Raw genomic sequence first — 25,298 nt, forward strand, 5'->3', positions numbered from 1 at the left:
ACGATCTCGGAAATTCAGGACCCTGGCTATGATGGGCCGTGGGGGTGCGCCTGGTTTAGGTTTAGCTGTCAGGGCACGGTGGGCCCTCTCTATAGCAAACTGAGGAGATAGTTTGGGAGAGTCAAGGAGTGACAGCAGTGTGCGTTCGACATAGTCTTCCATCGGTTCATTGAAGTCGTCCACGGGGACACCAATAATGCAAAGGTTATTTCGCCTTGAGCGGGATTCAAGGTCCTCATTCTTCTTTTCGACCTCGAGGACTCGGTTAGAAAGCGAGGAGACGTCCGCACGGAGGGAGCCTAGGTCGTCCTCAGTGGCGCTCACTCTCGTCTCGATCTCAGCCACTCAGCCGTCAGTTCTCTCCATATGGGCTTTAATAGAGGATACGGTACCATGCATGTCATCCAGTTTACTATGGAGTGTGGTGAAGCCCTCACGGATGTACTCCATCATTTTCTGAGAGTCTATAGTATCCGAGGTTGATGAGTTGAAGGGCTCTTGCTCAGGCGGATCCCCCAACGGTTTGGACGGGGTCTTCGTGAACATATTGATCGGGCATTGCTTCTTTCCCGCTCCCTTAGTCATGTCGGCGAATAGAGGGCAAGCACAGAGGATCTGGAAGACAGTAGTGGTGCGGGAACAGGTTGGGAGGGGAGAGTCGCAGAAGGTAGACTGAAGGGCCACCTGAGAAGTTCTGGTCGACCAGGGACCCTTGAGGTGACGGTAGAGTGTTGATTTGCAGTAGACTGGAGTTCCTGGGTTACAATGGGTCGTTAAGGCAAGACTCCAGGGGAGTCACCCCGGTCAGCGGTAATATGTACGTGCCAAGTGCTCCGCAGAGGGGATCCCCCGGTGCAGACCGGCTTGGTGAAGCAGTGCAAGTGATAGCAGTCAAAGGCTTCTGTTCTGCAGGAAGGGTAAAGGACACAGTGTTCTCAGGGCCTGATGCAGCCGAGTGAGCCAGGGAGGCCACCTTTTATGCCCGAGGGTAGTAGGGCCAGGTGTCCAAGGGCATAAGGTGCAGCCCGCTGAGAGGAGGGAGGGCGCCCCAGGCCAGGCGGTAGAGTGGCGGCAAGAGTTAAATAGCGGGAGTCACCAGACACTTAGCTGTAGCGGATGATCCAGGTTTCACATGGCGTGGTGGGGTGGACCAACCCCGTGCACTGTCGCTGAATGTGGTTAGGTCATAAGCCCCGGGGGCCACAGCTGGTGTATGGTGCAGGGAGCGGGAGGCAAGGGCCCACAAAATGTTTGCTGTCCAGATATTAGTAGTAATGTTGCAACCCAGACCGGGGGTTAGGCAGGTTTCAGACCTCGGGCCACTTATGAGTGCGCAGTGGCCATATCCAGTGGTGTGGAGCACGAGTGGGGGTGCAGCCCGGGGACCCCGCGCTTCCAGAGTGGTGCCTGCTGTTTTGTGTTGGGGGCAGGAGGCCCAAGTTTCACAGGGTGTCAGGGGAGAGGAAGAGCGCGGCCCCAGTCGAGCAGGTGCTGGCAGGGAGGAGCAGGAAAGCCGGCAGTGTCTGCAGGGGGATGGCGGTCTAGGGAGGAGTGACTGGCCCCACTGGTGAACTGATCGGGGCCCCACGGACTCACCACAACATCCTCAGTGCAGTAGTGGCTTCAGAAACCATGTGGAACACACGCCGCGGGAAGTAGCTCGTCCGTAGCCCAAGGTGGGCAGGGCAACAGCAAGCCACCCAGGAGGGGTAGCTGAGCAGATCGCTCTGCAGTCAGGAGGGACCTCCAGGTCCCGTGGGGGATATATGCGTTGGGAACGGGTCAGCGTTTCTCTATGTGTTACACCGGTCTGCGTGGGAGAGGAGAGCACCGCGCACGGCGCCCATCGCCCGCAGCAGGCCCCAAGTCCTCGGCACTGGTGGTGATATCCCTGGAAGAGCGGGGTGGGGCAGGAAAGCGCCAGCCCACGGTCCAGCTTCCCAGGGATGAGTATCGGTGCAGAGGCAAACTCACGGCCCGGGGACCGGCTTGGTGCTTGCTCGGGCTTCTCAGGGGTGCGTTTCCGTGTATAAGCGGGATTTAAAGTCGCACCAAAAGGAATTTCACAAAAAAAAAAAAAACAGCGGCTCCCGGCACGGAGCTCACGAATCAGGCAGCCATTTTCTGCGAGCACAACAATGCCCCCCGAACCTATTGCTTTCTGATATTGAATATTGAGTGAATGGAATTAGAAAAAGTGCTACAGTGAAATCTTGGGGAAGGGAACCCTGAGTTACAAGAATTGAGAAACACTGTCTTGGGGAAGGGAACCTCAAGACCTCCTTTTCTTTGGTGTGAACTTTCCCATAATGAACCTGGGGAAAAAAGAACCTCAAGATCCCCTTTTTGGTGTGAACTATACTATATCGAACTTGGGGAATGGTACCTCATGACCTGGCGGGACATTGATGAAACAAACAACTATTGGAACAGTGTGGAACTTGGATAGGGAACCCAAGGAGAACTTTGAACCAGGAACAGTTGGGACTTTACTTTTTGTTGGCTAAGAGAAACTCCACACCACGTTTAGTTCTAGATGTGAGGGCAAGCATAGGTTTTGATATAGACAAACTTTTTGATTTGGACTTATGGACCCAAACTTCCTTTAGCTTTCTTTAGGTAGGGACATTCCCACCATCGGGCAGGTTACGCATTACACCATCCCAATATTTAATAAAGACTCTACTATTGAATCTAAATCTGTTGTCTGTGTCATCTCTTGATACCATTCCTGTCTCAGTGTGCATTCAGTAAAAGAGAACAGTTAACATACATAAAGGGTAAGGACTTCATTGTATACTTGTTTCCAACATTCAGATAACTTATAGATGGAATGTCAATTCCGGAAATCCTGGATCTTTATGCACAGATAGAAACATATTCCATTTATAGCCCCAGTGAGCTGTATTCTTCATATGTGCTGTTCAACAGAAAGAGTAGACAACAAATATAAACAGAAACAGTGCAACACATCGTTCCCATCACCACCCAATGCAGACTGTTGATCTGTACTGCTGCTCACTAACAACATGGCCCTCTTCAGGACACAAATAATTTCAGATCAAGCAATGGAATCCCACAAGACTGATTGGAATACTGGGTCAGTACAACGTAGAAGTGTATTTTACCTGTGGTAAGGGAGTCAGCAGGCAAGTACATGTTCCTTTCCCTAGCTCCCTTTTCAGTAGTCCCTTTGGGCCATAGGAAAGTCCAGCCAAGCTTGTGCCAAAGTGCTCACTCTCTACATAGACCACTGCCATCACTCAATCAGCTGGTTGCATCTCCTTGCCAGTACTAGAAAGCCAGTGTCCCACGCCCACCAAAGGATTACAGTCAAATCAGCGACCCCTGCAACATTTGCAACTCTTGAGATTGAGACATGCACTAGATGAGAGTTCGAGAATATATTAATTAAGGTGTGTTCTTCAAGAAGCATTTGATAATAAATGTGTACAACAAGAGGGGCTTATGATAACTATCACTTGAGAAATAACAGCTCTGAAGGATAGAAGTTATTTTCCTTGAGTTTGTATACCCATTTGTCGATGAGTAATCAATGTTTTGTCTAGAAACAAACCCACTAAAATAATCTTTATTCAGTCCCAAAATGTGCATTCTTAGCGAGAACATGCAAGGCTCATGACATCTTGAAAGAGCAGGGATAACTGTATTATGGGCATTAGTCTGGGGATACCTTGCACAGAAAGAAAAGAAGGCATATATTTCAATTCCACAGTACCAATTTTTGTATTGGGAGTAAAAAGGCAGAATTCTCTTATTTTAAGAAATACTACAGGTTTTAAATTAAAGTTTAGGTGCTCATAAAAGAGAACAGCAGTCAATCCATTGTGAACAACTTTTGTTTTTCTTATCACATTGATACTCTATCTTGGAAAGAAACTACATACATGTCTGATGGACCTCAATAGAATACATTAGGTGTTACCAAATTGATGGTAGCCATGGCTAGTGGGCTAACATGTTGGTAAACGATATAGAAAGAGCACCATGTGCATTAAGCAGTTCAATGTTACATAGACTGCATAATTGAACCCAACAACTGGGCTCCTTACGTATGCATGCCTTGAGAACTAAGTTAAATGCAGGAGGCAGCTCAAGTAAAGGTTGTTCTTGTAATGAGAGTATAGACTAAAGATTCCTGCATTTCCAGATTTTATTTGTCCTATGTATCGAATTGATAAAGTATAGTTTGAAACAAATCTGGAAAAATACTAAAACATCATAACAATACTTAGCTGTGATTTTTTGCTATTGTTACAAGATCTGCCATATCTAGTATTCTTAATGGAGCAATAGCAACACTTAAGAAGAAAATTATGACATGAAGTGATGCATTGATTTTAACTACTTATGCTAATTTAGTGAATTATATAATTATAGTAAGTTTTATGTTTGTGCCTTTATGGAATATGAAATAAGAAAAGTGATTTATGATTGAACTAAGTTTTCATGTTTTGTTTAGTGTAATTAGACATCTAATTGTAGGAAATCTGTGTTAAAACTCATCTTTATGAAATCATTTATTTTTATAATAAATACCCCGATTATGGCAGTCATGCCTATATTTCATGTGGTACGCCCTATTAATGATAGTCTAAAATCAAGATTTGTTTGTGTACAGAACTGAAAATATTTATGTTAGTTAAGTAATGAGTGGACTGCGTGCATTTCCTTGCTCTCTTCTGTTCATAGGGCACAGTTCCTATTGATTTCCTGCTGTCCTGGGCACTAAGCTCTGCTTAAAGCTTCTTCGAATGGAAAATGAAAGAGGGTGGTATCCTAATGGTGGCGCATTAGAGACAAAATTAGAAATGAGTTCTTTTGTAAAAGACATTTTGTAGCCTAATAAGATACCAGCTTTGTATTAGTCTACCTAGTGAAAGGGTTTGGCATTAGAGTCCCGGGAAGATAGCGCAGCGGCAACACGATACGAAGCAACACACGTTCGATTCCTGGGTCTGCGCTTAGAAACCTTTGGGTATTAAGTGCGTAATAAATAATCAACTAAGAGACATATTCCTGTAACAGCCCCTCGATGCCCCCGGGCTGTGTGAGCGCTTTAAAAATGCAAATAGATAAATGACATCCAGTTTCTCCTTGAAACTAGGAAATGTGCAGCAAATCGCAGGTATAACTGGAATCCATCCTTACAACATCAACACATAGCCATCAAAGACCACACATCGAATCATTAGCATAATTTGATCAGTTGCGGTAATAAACCAGCTGAATGACGCCTTGCAAGTATATATTCCTTTGCTCGTTATTACTAAGGGTCTTGGGATTCCCCCGAAAATGATGGGTAGTTGGGAGCATACTTGGCAGGGTTCGAAATTGAGGGGAGCTAGGAGCTATTGAGCTCCTGCTTATGGCCTAGTTCACTTAAAACCAACAGTTACCAGTGGCTTCTTTTGGCTCCCTAGGTCAACTGATGCCGAACAAACACCTACGCGAATTTGATTTTGTGCATTTGTGACAATCTAGAACTAAACATTAGGACATTTCTATATGACATTTAAAGCATAAGGAGGTCATAAAATAAGGGATACAATTATAGGTTTGCATTTTATGCAGACGGTAGATTTGCGTAGAGCTATGCACTAGCTCTTTGTGCCCCACTTAATGTCTGGTGACTGGTTACTGCTAGCTACCAAGGAGCTGCTTGTAGCTCCTGCTTATCAAATCCTAATTTCGAGCCCTGCTTGGAGGACTTTAGTGTGTAGTCTGCACAACTTAATAAAGGTGGCAGCGTGGGTGGGGTAATGTGACTTGAGGCAGCAGGTTAAGGGGGTGCTGGGATTCCTGCTTGGAAAGGGGGCATGTGAGAAAGAAAGGCTCCTTCATACAGGGCCCTTCACATAGGAAGTATTGGGATTACAGGACTGTGACGCTTAGAACGTCATCCCTTGGCTACAAGAAAGGCTCTGTGCATCAATTACTAGGCCTTGGAAGGAGGAAACCGGATGCCATGGGGGATATGGTGGGGCTTTACGGAATCCTGTGAATACTACCTCCAAAAAGCAGGCAAGTGCCTCCCCCTCCCCCCCCCGAGAGACCCTTAAGGTGGAAAAAGAGGGTTAGAAATTGTGACTATTATTATTAGTTTGATCATATGTAAAACTGCTGTATTGTAAACCTAATAAACAGAAGTAAAAAATAAAAAAATAAATTGTGACTTTCACGGAGTGTCAAGTTTGAGTGGTAGCAAGCATTAAAGAACTGCGCATGCAAAAAAAAAAAAACGGTTTGTGAAGATGTGTGCTCAATTGAACGTTGATGCTGTACATCTGATGAAACATTTCCTAAAACAAGCAATAGCCACAATTACCTTTCCTTGTGGTGTATGCTGTAGGTGTAAAGAGGAGAGATTTGCTTGCTAGGTAGTTTCAAACACAATGCCATCCACCTTGTTAATCTAGTCTGTTACCCTAATCTTTCTACACGCGCTTGTTGGGTGTACATAATAATGTATTTACGATGTTTGTTGAGTTCTGCATGTTATCTTGGGGCCACCTTAGAAAACTCTACCCATCGGGAGGATGTTGTAGACATCGGAATTGGATATCTGGCTGATCAGCCAATGGTTTTACCACCAGGAATTCGGAGGAGACCAACTAGCAATGTATTGCTCAGTTGGCGCAGTCGAGTCCCTCAGCAGAGGCTGACATGGTCCCAGTCTGACAGATTAAGGAAAGAAATGTTGCCAAGTTCCAATCACCAGAAATCAAGGGGCACTTAGAAACAGGTTTTCTGCAGGGCTAAAAAACAAAAAAGTGTGGGCCTCAGGAGACCATAGACAATTTTTGGCAGGCAGAGAATTCGGGATCTGTTGAAGGATAAGGAATCCGGGGACAGAGCACATAGCTTGTGTGTGGTGGTGCAGCGTCCTCCATGTATCGATCATTAAGTGTTCTAGTAAAAGGGCTTTCAGTGCGTCGCGGTCCTGGCTAGCTGGGGAGAGAGGGGGCTTCACCTGGTCTCTGAGATGACCAATCAGCTTGGGGGTCAGTAATTTAATTAAGGTCACCTCCACAGATGAGGTAGCCCCTCTTCCATGAGCTATGGGTGGGTAACGTGGCGGTGCAGAACGGGAAATGTACTTTCCTGAACAAAGAATATTTAGTCCCAATCAATGTTTTGAACTCCTGCACCACCATTGAGCGCTTCTGCAGCGAGTTCAGTCCCTTTACTTTCAGCGACCCAACCATGATACTATCCCCATGCATGGACTGGTACATTTACTTTCTCTGCAGCTCGGACCATTGTGCCGACAAGCTCATGACCCCATTCCCCACCACCGTCCTTGCAGTAGGAAAGCGCTTTCCTCCCACCCGCCCCATGCCGTAGTGCCCCTTAAGCATTTGAACATTGTCCAGCTTCCACCCGTGCCCCCAATTCCCACTTTCCCTGTCACTTCCCGTCGTAGTGACGGGAAAAAGATTCTCCTAGACCGGAGACACCCGGAAAAAAAGAGGGCCATGCAGAAGAGGGCCCTCGCCTTGCAGCTAACGACCAAAGTTACATGAGAAATACAGTTGGAAACAACAGCAACAATGGAATGCCAAACGACAAGAAAAAACAACATTGTAGTGTTCATATATCTGCAGCCAGGTGTGGCCCTCGCCAGCTCATGCGAGTTCGGGAGCAGAGCCCCAAGCCCCATGTTGGTCTTTACCTAACCGAGTAGATTGTGTTAAAATGAAAACAGAGTTGGGGCTTCACAGGGTGTTGAATTATCTGCATTTTCTTGATCCTGCCAGTCAGCCCCTTTTGGGGCACCGTTCGCGTGGCTCCTGGCTGGTGCTGGGGTCCTTGGTCACATTCCCAGAGTTCGAATTACTGCCCTCTGCCTTCAAGTGTTTCAGGACCACATCTACTTCTGCCTGCATGGTGACCCTGTATTCTTCACTCTGGTGCTTGAAAGTCAGTGCAAAACGGGAATCCCCAACAGTAGCGTATGTCTCATTCCCTGAGCCACTGGGTCAATGGGCAACATGTCTGCCTCTTGTTCAGTGTCATGGAGGGCAGGTCTTGGTAAATGTGAATCTGTTAACCCTTGAAGGTTATGTCCCCTTTCACTCTGGCTCTTTGCAGTATGTCCATTTTCTGGTTTAAGTAGTCACACTTCACTAGGACTGAGCATGGCCCATTGGGAGGGCCTCCTCCATGGTGGACTCTGTCAAATGTGATCTCTGGGTTGGGCAGGTCGGGCATTGATGAGGGTTTTCACTCGTGGCTCGAGAACTTTAACGGATTAGGCCTGCGGTTCTTTCATGCACATTATTCTGATGTTAGAGCGCCTTTTACTATTCTCAAGGTCATAAACCTTGAGGGCGAGGACTCTCTCCCTCTGTTCCAGTTCCTGCCTTCGGCCTTCCATGCGCATTTCTATTAAGTCAGCTAACAGTTGATTGTTTTCAATGGATTCTAATTTTTCCTCAATCTTATTGACCCTCCCCTTTAGGTCCATGATTGCCCCGGTGAGGCCACATTTTATGGATCGGATCTCCTCCAGGAGCATGCAAATTTCTGCCTTTGTTGATCCTTCAGCGATGTCGCCTGTGGGCTGTCTGTTTGGCCCATTATGGTCTCTGGCATCTATACGGAAGCTCTGCAGTGTCTTGGCTCTGTTGGGGTCCAGCAGTATCCGCACCAAGTACATGTTGGTTCTCGTTCTGTGGGCGTGGTACCTGTATCTCACCAGTGCTGGGCCAGCTCACGGATTTGCAGCTGACAGTTCGTGCTTGTGCGCTTGTGGTCCCAGATTAGTGGGCCAAGCTCCGTGGAGTTGATGGTGTCGGAGCTTAATATGCACCCCTTCCTGTGCCTGCTAGTGTGGGGGGCTGCTTATCTGGTCTGCCACTTCTGGTGCCTTCCTTTGAACTATTGCCCCCACACTGGCAGCCTTCCTAGCGCTCACTGAGCGCTGCTCCTTGTGGCTGTGGGGGAGGTACTGGAGGGGGGGCTGTTGCTGTATGTGGATGGCGGAGGGGTGACCAGGCTCCCGATGGTCACGGTGCAATCCAGGCGGAGTGTAAGTCCAGGGACTGGTGCTGTACTTCCACCTCCCACCCCTCACTAACCCCCGTTTTGGCTCGTGTTGGGGGCCTCTGCCCCTGTGCTGCCTTGTGATGGGGTAGGGGGAGCTCGCAGTCGCAGCACCGGGCCCAGGATTTGTTCAGGCCGCATGGGGCTGCAGGGGAGCACCCCTGCTGGTGGGTCTGCTGGCTGGCCCGTTCCGGATGGACTTAATATCACTGGCCGGACCCTGGGTCGCTGCTGTGATCCCGCTCACCTATATTGCGGGGCAGGTCATCTCCCCAGGCCTTCTCCACCGTCCGCCAGGCCATTGAAAGTCTTTACCCTGTGCTGGGTCAGATCCCCGACGGGTGCCTTGCTGGGGTGGTGCAGGCCGCGAAGCACCGGAGCCAGCAACTCTGGATCCCCTGCTAGGAATTAAACCAAATTTGGAGCATAGCCTCAGAGCATTCGCTGGTCACCTTCCCTGCATTTACACTGTTTGCTCAGTGGCTGATGGTCATTTACGCTGGTCATTCCCCGCTCGACAAAGGAGACTGTGAATTATGCTTCCATTCCTTCAGCGCCCCCTGGTGGTGGTCTCGTCAAAGGCATTTCTTTTTAATTATGAAATTTTACTAAGAGCTCTTATTTGATCCTACATGTTAATTCTATTAAGTATGTCAGGGGTGAGACTTTTGTCTGTTGGTATCTTAAGAAGACTCTGTGGGTCCTGGCAGACATTAGATCCAAATTGCTGGTTAGCTGTAGGATATATTTAAGCAGGCTGTGCACGTAGATCTAAAGGTCTTCATCTTGCACATCAACAGGGACCCCCCCCCCCCCGCAGTCTTATGTTGTGGCATCAGGACGTCTCAGCTTCTACTTATTTCACTACAATTGTTTAGGAATTTGCTCAAGCTGGTCCACACATATACTAAGTTCAGAATGCTAGTTCCCATAGTTGCACATTGAGGACTCCATGTTGTCCACCTTCATTTTCATGACAACTCAGCTACTGTTCAGCTCAGTAATAGATTTGGTCAAACCAGCCTTCGCCATGGACATTTCGTTTTACGCTCCACCATGATTACCGCTGTCTCCCCTTCAGTAGCCGCTTCAAGATTTGTAATGCAGTGGGGGGCGGACGGGACACTTCCAGGGTGTGTTAAATTTGGACATCGTTACTTGCTACTTTGGCAGTTCCTAGGAAAGCTGCTTGATATTTCAGGACTTAAGGTGACAATGTCTCTTTTGATGCTGCGCAAGTCATGACATATATCAACCTTGACTAATATTTCAGGATAAAAACAATTCAAGACATTAAACTATGGTCTCCTTCTCTTTGTTTGATGGGGTTTCATTCTCAGGGTCTTTATTAAGTGTCCTTCACAACTTAAAGCTAAAATGTCAGTGTAATGTTCCTCTAAGATTTACATTTTTCTATGGCTTCCGGAATTTGGCCTTCAGCACCAGCATGCAGCATTTGCCTTTTCAGTTACTTTCTCAGAGGCTGTAGGGACGGTGCCTTCAATTACCAAAAAGCAGCACTTTGTCTCTAGAGTCACTATTTCAATGTGCAGTTTTTCAAATCACTATGAACTAATCCGACCAGCATGAAGCACGCTTCCCTCAATGCTCAGTAGGTCTAGGAACGATTCCCACTTCCCTGCACGCAACACGTTTCTCTCACTCTCTCTTCATAACCAAGTCTCAAGCCACAAAGCCAGTCATCATTCCTCAACCTAGCTGTCGGAGCCTCCTGGAAATCTCCCAGTTTAATCCATCAGGTCATTTTACTGCTCAGCTGCTCGCATGCTGTTGCTTCAGGTCCCTGGGCATTCTCCTGGTTCTCATGCTGCCAATGCAGCAGGTCATCCACGTACCTGCCTGGTCTCTTGGACACCTCCTTGGCATCTCGTCCTTTGCCTGTTCGTAGTCCCTTCTCCTCTATCCATTGGCTGGGCAAGGCTTGGGCAATATGGTGTTTGGGGGCACTAATCACCATGCATTTCTCTGTGCAGTGTTCTACATTGCCACACTCCTTTTTCTCACTGCTGGTTATGGGCTTGTGACAATCACTGGCAAGTGTCTACCTCCCCAACAGGCAGCCGTAGCATTGTGCCATTTCTTCCAGTCATTATATGCAGGCACTCTACTTGGCGTCTAATCCTTTACAAGATCTCCTTGCTCTGATCGCTTTTGGCTTTTGCAGTACCTCTCATGTGATCATGTCATGAACATGGAGCACAGGCTTATGAAGCTCCAATGATTGAATGCCACTACAGGCCCTTCACCAGCCATGCTACAAGAGCACTAAATCGACAAAGTCAGTGTGACCCATTACTTATCAGACATACGACATTGAAAAATAGGATTTAGTGTAGAAGTCAAGGTTACCAAATCACCCCAAGAAATCATTATCTTCACCGTCAACAAGCCTTTACTTTTTTGCAGACAGAAACAGCAAGGTAAATATTTTCAACGCGACATATGCTGGAGGTGACGAGCGCATAATACTGGGGTTAGAGGCAGGGAAGTCATTTCACCAAAATGCCAGGGGTAGCGGAAGTGACATCACACAAACCTTGACCTCTGATGACATCACAGGAAGTAATGTCATTTGACCCCACTCCGAAGTGATATCGCGGGAAGCGATGGAACACAGGAAGTGGCATCACATAGCATTGTTCCTAAGTACACTATGAAAAATATGGTTACGCTATCACTATAATGTGATATACATTTCATACAAGAATGTTTCGCCAAATGTATCACTAAGATCAGGGTGTATAGGCCCATATTACCAAATTACTGGGAATGCAAGCAGACGTCCATGGCCAAATGATAATGATGTGTCATTATATAGCACTCCCCCTTCAGAGCTTTATATAGAAAAATATACATATAATATCACCCAACCTGTGTTGGTACTCATTTATAGAGCTCAGAAGGATGAAAGACTGAGTTGAGGTGTTTAAGAACAGACTAAATCAGTGACTCACCCCCTGAAGTGTGCCTGAAATAAACCTTTAATGAGTCTAGCAATTATTGTATAGAATTCCAGAAAGACACATTATTTGGTATTCCTATTCTTTCTTATTTAGGGTCACTGGTGAAAGTGTTAGACTTGTGGAACCCCCTGTTCTTTAAGAGACCTGAACAAGAAAGCCAGCCACCCCAGAAGCAAAGAGCCACTTAGCGCTGGTCACAGCCCAGGAGCTTCCATTTAAAAAACATGTTTCCCCAAAAAAGTTTTAGGGGTAGCAAGGGAGACATCAGGGTCGCAGTTGCGACCCCATGGCAACCCCTAAATGACACCCCTGTACAGAGGCATAGATAGCTTTGCCGACAAGGAGGATGCGCAAAACACTTTAGCCTGCATGATCTTCTGGCACATGGAATCTCAACCCTCCTTGCAGTTTTCTTTTAGTTGGCCGCAAATTAGTCAGTTTCTCATGCTCGTCATTCATTAGCGCCATCTTCACAAGTCTCAAGCGCAAAACCTAAAAGAGCGGCCACTCCATACCGAGCACCGCCATTCACATTTAATGCAACAAACAAATAAAAGTAAAACACGGTTTACAAATCGGAGAGGATGGTCAAGGTAAAGAGGATCCAGAGGTTTCCCCTCAATTAATGTCATCAGAATCCAATTCCATAAATGCCCTGTTGCGTTCATGCCCACAGGATGTTTTTTTTTAAAACTTCAGAGTTTCATATATTTATCCACTAGATGGCAGTAAAATGCAGCCTCTGTGCCAACTGCCCGAGGGCTTGATGGACGATACAGAGATAATTTATTGAAACTGCTTAGACTATCTGTCGTGCGGGGAGGGCAAGGAAGATATTTAGAATTTACAACGTCTTGGGTATCGAAGACAGGGCAGTTTCTAGCCAATTTGATGCCCAGGGCGAAGCACAAGAATGCACCCCCTGACTAGCACACACCACTCCCAAGCTACACCTCTATCACGCAACAAAACCCTCTTCAATATCAATAAATCGTTGCTAAACAAATGAAGTTGCTTTCATTACACTGTAATTCAAGTACTTTACAGAAGAAATCTAATCTGAAAACAAAGCTGTTGCTGACCAAATAAATGGTTCTTCTACCACCTGCTCTTAACGAAAGCCTTGCCCGAATGCAGTCTCAAACTGCCCGTACTGGCACACTGTGGTGTGACCAGCCTGCAGCAGTCCGAGGGCCCACAGAACACATTCAGCAGATGTTCTGTTGGAACCACCTCACTTGTATTTCGCAAGGGGGAACATTGCATGAACCGTATGAATTATTTTCTGATAGAAGGTTATCATTCCAAGGTGAACAGTCTGGTACACTCCTATTGTACTCTCTCAAAATACCCCTAGGAGAGGAGAGAGGGGAAAGGGGACAAATGGCACCAATGCGTATGCCTGTCTGCTTTGCATTCAATCACAGAGCATTTTGGGAATAGAACAATGATCACAGATCTCTATGTGATAAACCAGTCTGTGATAAAATGGTTTGTATGTGTGAATCAGTAAACAGATAACGGACACACGGCTGGTGCTCACCTCACTGTTCACAACACTCACATAACATTAAAATATTTGTAACCATACATACTCATTCGGACATCTTAAGTTTTTGGATGCGAGGATAAAATGGCTGCAACATCATCCGCTCAAATAGGGAATAAGGGCTCTTTTGCTTCTGGAGAATTTTAGATGAGGGGCGGCTGGCTCTCAGTCGGAGCATGCCCAGTCCCCAATACAGAAACATCTTTAGGGAATTATAGCTATAGAGTGGAACGGATATCCTACAAGAGACACCCAATACAGAGGGAAAATTGTACAGAAAGGATTGCACTTCTTACAAACGTTAGCTTGACCAGTAATAAGCTGATGAAGCATTTTAAACAAAACCAGCTTCTGACACGTGGTATAGGGCCCACAGTTCCTCAGCCCCTACCCCCTCACCATTGTGCAGGACTCGGGGGTTATTTTTGCAAAAAAGAGCGGGCCCATGCTTTATCTAACAGAGCTGGCATTAGCATCTCTCATTAGTGCTGGCGTGCAGCTGGTGAAAATCATGGAGTGACAGTGTAGAAGAGGTGTTGGCCTAGCGGATGTACAATTTGAGGGACCTTCTTTGATTGCTTTGTGTTTAAGTGTGGGACAGTATGGCACACGTGTTAGAGCTACACACACACACAATTCCAGTGTGCTATTTTATGCACATGGGACACAGAGAAAAACAGTCATATGTGTGGTTACATAGAGGAGCAGCACATAGGCGCCTTAACAAACAGGGTGGTCGCTGGGGCAGTGCACAAATCATTGCTGCACACATCAGTGCATTGATTTGCCATGAACTGCTGTCTGCACAGTGACACAATGAATCCGGCGCTTTCCTAATCAAGGCGCCACGTCACATTAAGGAGCCATCTGGCAGTGCTTGGCGTGTTAAGAAAATGAAAACTCATTTGATGCCGAGTGGATGCAATTAGTCCATTAGACAACCAGTCATGAAAATGACAGTTAACTTTCTCAGGCATGGCCTTCAGAATAAAAATGCCCCAGGTTTCGTTCTGATCACTAGCTTATTAAATGAGCCATGTAACGCTCACCTGGCATCCACGGGGACGTCACTCAGCCTGTTCTGACCTCTTACGACCTCAAACCCTTCCCTGGAGTCTACTCGACTGGAGACTGGACCTTGCTTTCTTGGAAAGTGTGCTCTCCGTCCTGCTTTCAGCGCAGGGGCGCGTTGATTGATGCGGGCTCATTGCTGCCTAGTTACTTCACTGGCAAGAGTCCGACAGGTAAGTATAATGAGTCTTTTGAACAGTTCTCTAACTTCGTTCCTTTCCTTCCTTAGATGATGGTTGGCGTCCGGGGATGGCGATGTGCTGCTGAGATGAGTAGTGCTGAAGGAGAGTGAAAGCGCGATGCGCAATGCGACCCTTTCGTATTTGTATTGAACTGAGTTCTTTTTCTGTGTCTTTTAGGTGCCGCGACGTTTTCAGCGTGGATGCCGGTTATGAAGAAGAAATGCAGTGAGTAAGCGCGGTATGCGGCGCCTCTAGATGTTTCCACGCTAACCTGGAGTGTCTTTTCCCTCTTGCAGATGGGTGAGTAGTTCCGCAGACAGAGTTCCCCCAGAGCGGCTGGGATTCAGGTAAGCGTTTGAAGCTCGTACAGTCTTTAAAACTAAGCGAAGATTTGCTGAATGCTTACTAATGCCTTTTTTCTGTTCTTTTCCCTAGGACGCAGCGTGCCGGGATGGGAATGATACCGCTGAAGATGCCCGCAGAACAGAAGGAGCGATGAATGATGGGCAGAAGCGCCGCAAGGTAAGGCTGTTCCTAACAGTGTTCTTGTAGGAGCTGAGCGCAGAAGAAAGATGCAGGCCTACTGGAGACCGATCCGAACACGGTGAGTGTCACGCTCCAGGTGCAGAAAACACAAAGCATGTTTCTCAGCCTGGGCGTGGCTTAAATAGTCTCTGGGTATCCCAGGTGTCTCTGGGCTGAACTACACCCAAAAGACTAGACTTCACATGCAGTTCTGGGAACCAAAATATGTGGGGGCATCCATCTTGTCCCCATCAATGCACTAAAAGTCCAATCCCCAATGTTATCCTATGGGAGTGAGTCTGGTGCCACAAGCGCCAAGTCTGACTCCAAGTGGGTCTTTGGAGGGATGGAGAGGCCCATGTAGGTGATCGTGGCCTGGCTCCAGCCTGACATCTTGGAGGGCTGGGGACATGAGGGGCAGGAATCATGACAGCCATCGCTTACAAATTGCCCCCATTTTAACGTATCTATCAACACAAAGCTGGAGAGGGTGGGCAGAGGGTGTGGGTCTCCAATGCATTCCTTCCTTTATTGGAAAAAAATAATTCACTTTTGACCGGCAAGCTCAGGGGCAGATGTCTGGCTGGGCCACCCCCCAGTGTGCCCCACCCACCCTCCCCAGTCTGCCCCACCTCCCTAAAACACTTAATCTCTGCTCCCTGGTGAACCGCTCCCCTCTGCATGCCGCAAGAATCAGGGCTGATGGAGGACAAGGGAAATGTGGCCAAGATCACACATCAAGTTGGTCATCAAGAACTTGCAATTCAAAGCGGAATATCACACACAGACTAAGATGGACGCTGTGCAAGATGGATTGGTGGGGAAAGCATTCAGAAGCTCCTCGCTCAACTCAGCCGTGCCCCTCAATCATAATTGAGGTTACAATTCCTTATTGAATTTGGACTTATTTTAAGATAAGGTGCGATACTCTGCGAAGCTGACAACAGCTAGTAGGTTGGTGGCCTGTGTGGGGTATCTGCCCCGTAGTCTTTCTGTGAGATGTTTGAGCTCATCCGCCTCACCTTGCCCCCACTCTGCTTCTCTCCGAAGCACGTTGTCATGAAAATGGCTCCCAGTTCCAGCCAGAACACTGCATCCATTTGTAAAGCAATGGGGATCCAGGGTTGGAGATGGGGTGGTGAGATCAAGTAATTTGAGAGACTGGGGTGGGAGGAAGATTGAGGGGCGAGGGGCGATTTGGGCTTCACTGGAGAACGGTATGGAATTATGGTTGAGCTGTTCGCGGAAGGAGGCGTGCTGCCCACCCGGATGGAATGCGGGCTTATTGGATCAGTTAATAAAGCCTGTGTCCCTAGCATTGTAATTGGTTGCTGCCAGACTCCAAGCTGCTATGTAACTTGTGATAATTAAGTTGCAAGGCCAGAGCCAGCACACAGTATTAGCAGAAGATTTTCTGAGGAAGCTGCCTTCACTTGTACACTAACTTTCTGTAAACGTTCATAGCAGAACTTCCACCACCACTCTCTAACAATTCAGAAGCATTAGATTAGCACTGGATTAAAGGACATATGGTGGCATGTTTATTAAATGCTCTACTGGAGTATTTTACAGGAGAGCTTCAATCTGGATTTTACAACGCATTCCACAGGATCGCCTTCCCAAGCACCAGACAGATCGGTGGTCACCGGTCACTAAATGCACCGCGCCTCTTTTTTCCTACGCGGTTCATGGTGCTGCTGACACGGGGAGGTCCTCATGGAACGATTGGTGGCGGTGCGTGCCGCTGAACTGCTCAGGATGAAGGATGACCGCTGCCAGGTACACCCTAGCCAGCGATTTATTGGGATGGTGCAAAGGTGTGTGATCATTGTGCACACCAGAGTCTGGCTCCCCATGGCTGCAAGGATCAAGTTCCAGACCCTCTGCTTTGTCCACAAGGCTTTCTGGGGCCTGGGGCCTACCGATGTGCAACGCTGCCTCCCGAAATACTGTCCCTCCCGAGCCCTCCGCTCATCTACCCTCCACCCCAACCTTCTGTGAGTGAGCCAGTTCTCCAAGCAGAGATTTGTAGGGAGATCTCGATCCTCAGCAGGTGTCTCCCTCTGGAAAAACCTCCCTGACGAGACACTCTTCTTCCTTCTCTCTCTCTCTCTCTACCCTGCTAACCTCTCTATCTACACTCTATCCCTCTCACCATCCTTTCCCACACATCTTACTGTCTAGCTCACAGGTCCCTGGCACCCTCACCAGTCCTCTCAAACTTTGCCTCTGGGCCTGCACTTGCCTCATCCCTACTGCACTTTGTCAATTACCAATGAGAGTGGCATCTCTCAGCACTTACCCCAGTTTCTGACTGACTGGGCGCACTTGGACACCCCCCCTGCACTTATCCCCCCCTCTCCTGTACTGTCTGTGCACTTGCATGATGTGAACTTTCCATGCCTTGAAGATGTCTATCTCCCCAGTCTGCCCCTACTTGTATGGTGGCACCTCAATGCACTTGGACTGCAGAATCGTTGTCAACCTATTTTCTGTTTTCTACACTGTTAATTGTATTATATGCACTTCCTCTGCCTGTGCAGACTTGTATCGTTCCGAAATTCAAGGGCTCTGAATGACTGCTGTTTTTTCCCTCCCTGCTGGAGTGCTTTGAAACACTGGTCTTGTGTATAGGCGCTTTACCACTCCCACAGCTATGCTGCCTGTGCGGGACTGGCCACTTCACAGAGAAACCACAGCTCAACATTCAAGAGAAAGGCATATAATATCAATACTTTTTTTCTGGGATTGCCAACATTTTCAGTGCTTTAAAGGAGGCGGGTTCTACGGATAATATGAAAATAATTAACTTGTTGGGTGATCACACACATACTGTTTTAAAATGACTGGTACGTCCCACAAAAAAATATGGAAATACTTACAATTGCCCATCTTTCTCTGTGTAGAAACTGACTGATTTTATGGTGGCCACAACAACGACCATGCACAGCGTGACGGGCACAAAGAGCATGATGACATGTTTTGCACCATACTTCAAGGTCAACTCCTCCTCCTCGCTCTCCGATGCGGCGTCTCTTGATAAGGTTCCCCTCGCTGGAATTTCACTATTGGCTAAATCATGAACATCCTCACGCCATCCAACTTTGCGCTTCTGTCGAATGAAAATAAATCATGACAATACATCAGATGGGCCCCGTCATGCAACCTACAAGACGACATTATGAAACGATTCATAGAGCAAGACTGGGACAAGTTTACTTACCGTTGGAACGACAGCCCAATTCTAAACGATTTCCTGTTCACCTATCCGGCTACAATACTGGCGAGGCGACCTGACTCGGATGTAAATCTCAGCGAAAGCCATCAGCCCTCCTCAGGGAGATAGATGGGGCTATGGCGCTTGCGCAGAAGTGGACAACTGTGTGCCAGAGCCTCCCTAGCCAGACATTTAAATAAACTCCAACTGCAAAGTAAACCAGAGTGCGGAAAAAGAGATACGACTTCTTTGCCTTCAAATACTGTGGCATCCTGTTATTAGCACCCAGCTGCAGTGGCTTTTAGCCTCATCTTCCCAAGAATTATGGTAAGCCACTCAACCATGTCCACTGAGCAGCGAATGCAAGCTTGCTAGGTGTCAGGGAGGTGGGGACGGACGGACAGATGAGTGAAAAAGGGTGGCTGAAGTTAAAGAAATTAAAACGACACACATGGGGGGACAGGCAGAGGGGAGCAAGGAAAGTAGGAGGCAACCAGAGGCGGGGATGGAGGTGGGAAGGAAGGGCACAGGGGGAAAGGAACCTTGACAGACAGGCCGTAACAATAATCTGTCAGGCAGGAAGGCCTGGATTGTAATTAGCCCTCAGAAGTCCAACGCCCCACTATACTAATAGTAGTTACTACGGAGTTTTAATAAGGAACTAGAGGGTCAACATTCGATCAGAAACTGTCAGTGCTGTCAACTGAATGCAAAACGGCTGCCTCACTTTTTGTTCCCATAAGGTAAGGAATATGGTACCAGAGACGACAAGGAACACACACCAGTAGTATGTTTAAAAGCTTTACTCCTTCATACCAGGGCATGGTTGGGTTAAAAACCTATGGGGATCAAAGGTGTTACTACAACAAAAAGCAATGTTCGTCTCTTAGAACAATCTAACAAATGGTGTGGGGATGGGGTTAACTATAAAATGTCAGGGTTCCTACTCGAACGGGGATCCCCGTCTCTCAGGCTATCTAATGCAGTGTCAGGTATGTAGTACCCAGGGTGATTCCTGGCTCCACTCTGAAAATACAAAGGTCTGAACGGAATCATAGTGGTAAATAGGTGTATGAGCAGGCCAACTCAATGCTACTCAAAGGGCCCACCTACCGGAATGCCATCGTCCCACGTATCGGTCTCAGTTCCAGGGTTACAGCGACTTGTCCGCTTCTTGACACACTCAGTCCCAGCAAAACAAGGTCCATTTTGCTTCTTGGCAATCTCAGACCCCAGGATATAGTACCAAACTCACTTCCTGCCACTCCAAGCAGCAAGTATTTCTCACCCATTTCCCCTGTAGGGTGTGCGTCAGGCTGTAATAGTCTCACACTGCAGCCATGGTTCGTCCTCTTGTGGAGTCAGCATTAGCTTTCAGCGCACACTTACCAGGCTGTGATATTACTACCCTCCATGGGGGGTGGAGGGGGTCGCTCTCGGGCCACTATTTCTCCTACACTTTCCAAATCTCAACATTCTCACCCACTGACAAGATCACCTGGCCTGTTGAAGAGCTTCTTCTCTGTATGCTCGGAGGCCTTGGATAGACCGCATCAGGCCACTTGTAAAGGTGTACGGTCTGTGCACCCCCAGCCAGCATCTGCTTCTACTTCATCCTGCTCTTCAGCACATAGTCCTCTTCTCCCCCGTCTGACAACTACTGCAGAGATATGAGCCATTTTATAGTCCACTTGATTAGTTCGACTGTTCAATAAAGATTTGCAATCGTTTTTCTCCAATCCCCTGTTTCTCTCAGCGCAAAGGTGTCGCTGGAACCACCAAGTCGGTTCCGTTTAAGGAGTTTTCTTTCTTCTATTGGGCTTGTCAGCTGCAGCCTATCGTGGTTTCCCTTTGGGTATATGACACACTTTAGGACTGGCACTGCGGCCAAGGGTTCATATAGCTCAGAAGGCAGTGTTTCATGAACCACGTATGTATTTTGGTTACCCAACAAGGAGTCGGCACTAAAAAGTAAGTGCTGGGCTAACAAGCAGGACAACCAACTTCGGCAAAAGCAGCCATGGTCATCAAACAGATGATTGCAGGGAAAAATCAGTCTTGACAACTGGAAAAAGGAGCGTGCGTTCCCAGAATGGCAATCCATAGAATTGGCTTGGAACATCATCTACTTTTGGTGACCTGAAACAAGGAGGGACTGGGACAGCACGAGGGGCTCCGATAAATCCTCAATTTGCCACCTCCATCTAGCACACTGTGCATTTGGCATGCCCACCTTTTACCCAGAGACCCCTTATCCTAAAGGGAAGGCTGATCAATGTTACTCCATCACACGCTCATACTTTATTGAAATATTATAGATTATCTTAAACTCTACCCTCTAAAACGAATCTAACAAGTCTTCTGCACATACTGCAAAGCTGTCTCGCCTGCCTCTTTTGTTATGAACTAAACCCATTTACGTTAATCAACTGACCCCCCACCCCAATTAGTTGATCTCAGAGATAACTTAGATCAGGATTGCATTTGTATTAATTATTGGTCGCAACCAACTGATGTTATGTAAATGACATGGATACTGGTTGGTCACTGTATGTGACTAAACATTGTTTAAAAAAAAAAAAACTTAGATCCGGATTCTTCTTTTTCTCCTCTTAAGGGTGTATTTCTCTTTAGCAAATAATGAAGATTACCCAGGCTTACAGCGAAGGGAATTCTATTAAAGACACAGAGGTGAGCATTATGCTTCAACCTCATTATTGCCACTCTTCAGCAGCCTTTCAAACTTCTTAATTACATTTTCTTTAATACAACTAGAAAAAACTCCAAGATATGGACTAAAAAAAACAACTCCTTTCTCTTGATTAGTTTTCTTTGTTTTAACGTCCACCAATCTGGGCTCTCACCTACTCGTCCTGTCATCCTGTCCACGTCCTGTCCTAGTCTCTTCTTTTGGTGATCTCCTAACTAGTAACATCTAACCATTCAATCAAATTTAGCAACTAAAACTACGGTCCATCGACTACATTTGAATGTCACTCTGTCTCTTCTCCTGGCAAACAGCCAGAACGCTCGAATGTCCTCCTCCAACATCCAACTAGAACTGATGCCCACTTTCAGCTCTGCGCCCTTATTCCTCATCCATTCTTATGCTCCTCACCTGCACGAAAATGAGGGTGGACTATACGCAGTCCCTTACATACCATGTGAAACTGTCATACCTAGTCATCCTCCTGATCCCTCTGTACATGGGTATACTGGGAGGGCTCTTTAATACACCAAGACACCATGCGCTGTAAACCTGGGTAATATTCTATGTCAAGACTGGAGGCGAGCATTATGCTTGTTCAAAGCTACCCATCACTGAAGCTGCTACTGTTGAAATCGGCTTAAAGTGGAACGTCTTGAAGGTATAATAATTTGACTAGTCAGCCGACTTCATTATGCATTGCAGTGTAGTTCCTAACGCAAATGCCTTGGATGCCATAGCACCTCTCACTGAGTGTGCCCCAAACACCAACAGGTCAATGCCCGCTAGCGCCATCACTTCACGCACCCATCTGGCTATCTGGCTATTGTCGCAGTCGCTATTGCTCCAAGCAGTTTGCTACACGCAATCAACAGTTGTGGCACTCCTTGCGGTCTGACGCTCAATGTCTTCCCTCTCATACTCCTTAGTACACTTTGCTACAAATACTTTGGCGTCTTCCGGAAAGTACGGATACGAAATAACTGACAAATTACATTTGGTACGTTTTGCAATATTAAATGTTACACCTTCAGGGTAAAAAAACATCTTGTCCAATTCTAACGCTTTCACATCTGATACTCTCCTGCAAGACACGAGCCAAAGCATAATCGCCAGCTTGCCTGACAATTGATGCAGTGAAAGATTTGCATTCTCAGGCCATCTCACGAAAAGGTCTAGGACTGCATTAACTCCAACAACGATGAATACCTGGAGCTGGGCAGATTACAAGGCTTCACCCCTCTATTTATTATTATTTATTTATTTATTGCATTTGTTACTCGCCCAAACCCTTAGGTACCACGGCGATGTTACAGACAGCTTAGTTAAAACATTTCTTGGAAATTGCCAGTCGGGCGCAGTGCATGTGAATACAAAATAATCATACATGAAAACTTTAAATGCAGGGCTTAAATACAGTGATATTTCCTGAAGCATGGAAGAGGCTTTTAGTCTTGGTTAAATAGCCACGTTTTCAGAGATTTCTTGAAGCCTGCGAACGTTTGCTCATTTTTGATGGGGAGGGGAAGAGTGTTCCAATATGTGGGTGCGAGATATTGGAAACTACTGCCTCCTGCCTTGGTAGTCTTGTATCGGGGGATGGCTAGGAGTAGTTGACTGTTAGATCTGAGGGTTCTCTTTGATACTTTTTTGGTGATGGCGTGGTTGAGGTAGATGGGGACACATGAGTGGATGCATTTGTATGTGACGCACAGGGCTTTGAATGTGACCCTGGCTTTGATGGGGAGCCAGTGATGGTTTCTTCTAATATTTGAGATATGATCTGACTTCCTTATTCCAAGGGCCGCCCGAAGGGCTTTATTCTGAATAAGCTGTAGTTTGTTTAGATTGGCTTTTGAGGTGCCCAGGTAGAGTACGTTGCAGTAGTCGAGTCTGGATAAGATTAAAGCTCTTGCCAGCGTGATACAGTTAGTGGGTGTCAAGAATTGGCGACTGAGAGCAATAAGTTTAGCGGTGTAGGAAGTAGAGGAGGAAAGGGCGTTAATGTGCTTGGTCATGGTGAGGTTGGCATCAAGGTAGACACCTAGTGTTTTGACTTGTTTGAGTACTGATATGTTTGTGCCATCAATGTTGATGGATGAGTAATCAGGGTGTAAGGCTTCTATTTTGGATTGGGAGCCCACAATGAGAACCTCAGTCTTCTCATCATTGAGGCAGAGGCTGTTTAGTGCCATCCAATTTTGGATTATGGCATATATTTTATTGATAGTGTCGGTGTCTTCAGTGTAATCTCCCGATAAAGGGATGAGGATCTGGGTGTCATCTGCAAAGTTGGTGTAGATGACACCCATGTCGTCTAGCGCTGAGAAGAGGAGTTTAGTGTATGCATTGTATAATGTTGGTGAGAGACAGGACCCTTGGGGGACACCAATGGGTACTATGATTGGGTTGGCGGCTTCTTTACCTATGGCGACCCTGGAGGTGCGGTCAGCAAGAAAAGATTTGATCCAGGTAGTAGCTTCGGTGGAGAAGTTAAAGTCTTTCGCTAGTGTGGCACACAGTTTATTATGGTCTACTAAATCAAACGCTGCGGAGAGATCGAGTAGGAGGAGGATGCAGAGTTTTCCTGAGTCTCTGATGGTATCCATCTGGATTTTTAAGTCAAGGAGCGCCGTTTCTGTGCTATGGTTGGGGCGGAAACCTGATTGCCTCGTGCCAAGGAGGTGGTTTTGTTCGAGGTGAGTTTGGACTTGGTTGTATGCTAGTTTGTCCAATATTTTGAGGAGAAATGGGACAGTTGTTATTGGCCTGTAATTAGTGGGCACCGTAGGGTCTAGGGTAGGTTTTTTCAGGAGAGGGGTGACCCAGGCTTCTTTGATGCTAGCTGGTACTAGGTTGGCATTGAAGGAAGCGTTCACGAAGTTGGTGATAATAGGGGTGAGGGTGTGGGCACAGGATTTGACTACTGATGCGGGGACAGAATCGCCTCTGCAATTGGAGGCTTTGAGTTTGGCGATGGTGTCAAACACTACGTTTTGGGATACTGGTGTGAACTGGAATGGGGAGCTGGTGAATTCCTGGTGTGGTCGATTTAGATTAAGGAGGGCAGGTTTATCGGCTAGTGATTGTTTTTTAGATGTGATTTTTATTTGGAGTAGTTCAATTTTGGCTGTTAGTGCGTCTTGAATAGTGGTGCACCATTCCTTGCTGGGGATGGTTGGGTTTATGGCTGGGGTCGGGTTTTCCAATTCTTTTAAAATGGCAAATAATTCCTTGGTGTCTGAGGTGGCATTGTTGATCCTATTGTTGTACGCATTAGATTTATAAGTAATAGTAGCTGTTTTATAGGTTTTGTTTATTTCTTGGTAGGCTTTTTCTGCCTCTGCAGTAGGATGCTTTCTGTAGGTATGTTCACGCGCGCGTTTGGTTCTTCTGAGGGCGATAAGATCCTCATTGAACCAGAAGCTAGATCGCTTGTCTGAGCGTTTTGCCTTGGTGGTGAGCGGTGCTATGGCATTAATGGTTTCAGTGAGGCAGTTGTGATATATGTCAGCTAGGAGACAGGGGTTGTCACTAGTGATCGAGGTGGAATCTAGGATTTTTGAAAGAGGAGGCGTGAGGTTTTCTGGCGTGAGTTTGCGGGCGTTTCTAGTTTCATAGGTAATCATGGTTTTAGGTTTCTTTTGTATGGGTTCGGAGGGATTGATAGTAAATACAATATTATGGTGATCGGACCAAGTGAGAGGGGAGATGGCGTCAATGGTTATGGGTGTATTAAGGGAGAGGATCCAGTCAAGGGTCCTGCCTTTGATATGTGTGGGTGCATTAACTAGTTGGCTGAAACCCATGTCCTTCAGGGCGGAATGAAGTGATTCTGCTTTGGCATCTTGGCTATCATTGAAACCTAGGTTGAGGTCACCCAGGATGATGTATTTCGAGCTAGGTTTTATTAGTGGAGCTAATAGCAACGGAATTTCAGTCTCTGGGTGGTTGTTAGGGCTAGGTGCTCTATAAATTACTATTAAATTAATAG

General features: G+C 46.8%; 1 protein-coding gene across 1 annotated transcript in view; it reads right to left on the reverse strand.

Annotated features, from left to right (window-relative positions):
- The window catches only part of PSEN2 (presenilin 2), a 609,714-nt gene that overhangs the window by 428,811 nt on the left and 155,605 nt on the right, over positions 1 to 25,298 (reverse strand). The window contains exon 3 of the mRNA XM_069606926.1: positions 18,263 to 18,492. Coding sequence (XP_069463027.1) covers positions 18,263 to 18,492 — 230 coding nt within the window. The remainder of the gene's footprint in view (positions 1 to 18,262; positions 18,493 to 25,298) is intronic.

The sequence above is a fragment of the Ambystoma mexicanum genome, chromosome 4p, assembly GCF_040938575.1.
Source record: "Ambystoma mexicanum isolate Mex_15411 chromosome 4p, UKY_AmexF1_1, whole genome shotgun sequence".
In the NCBI taxonomy this organism is placed as follows: Eukaryota; Metazoa; Chordata; class Amphibia; order Caudata; family Ambystomatidae; genus Ambystoma; species Ambystoma mexicanum.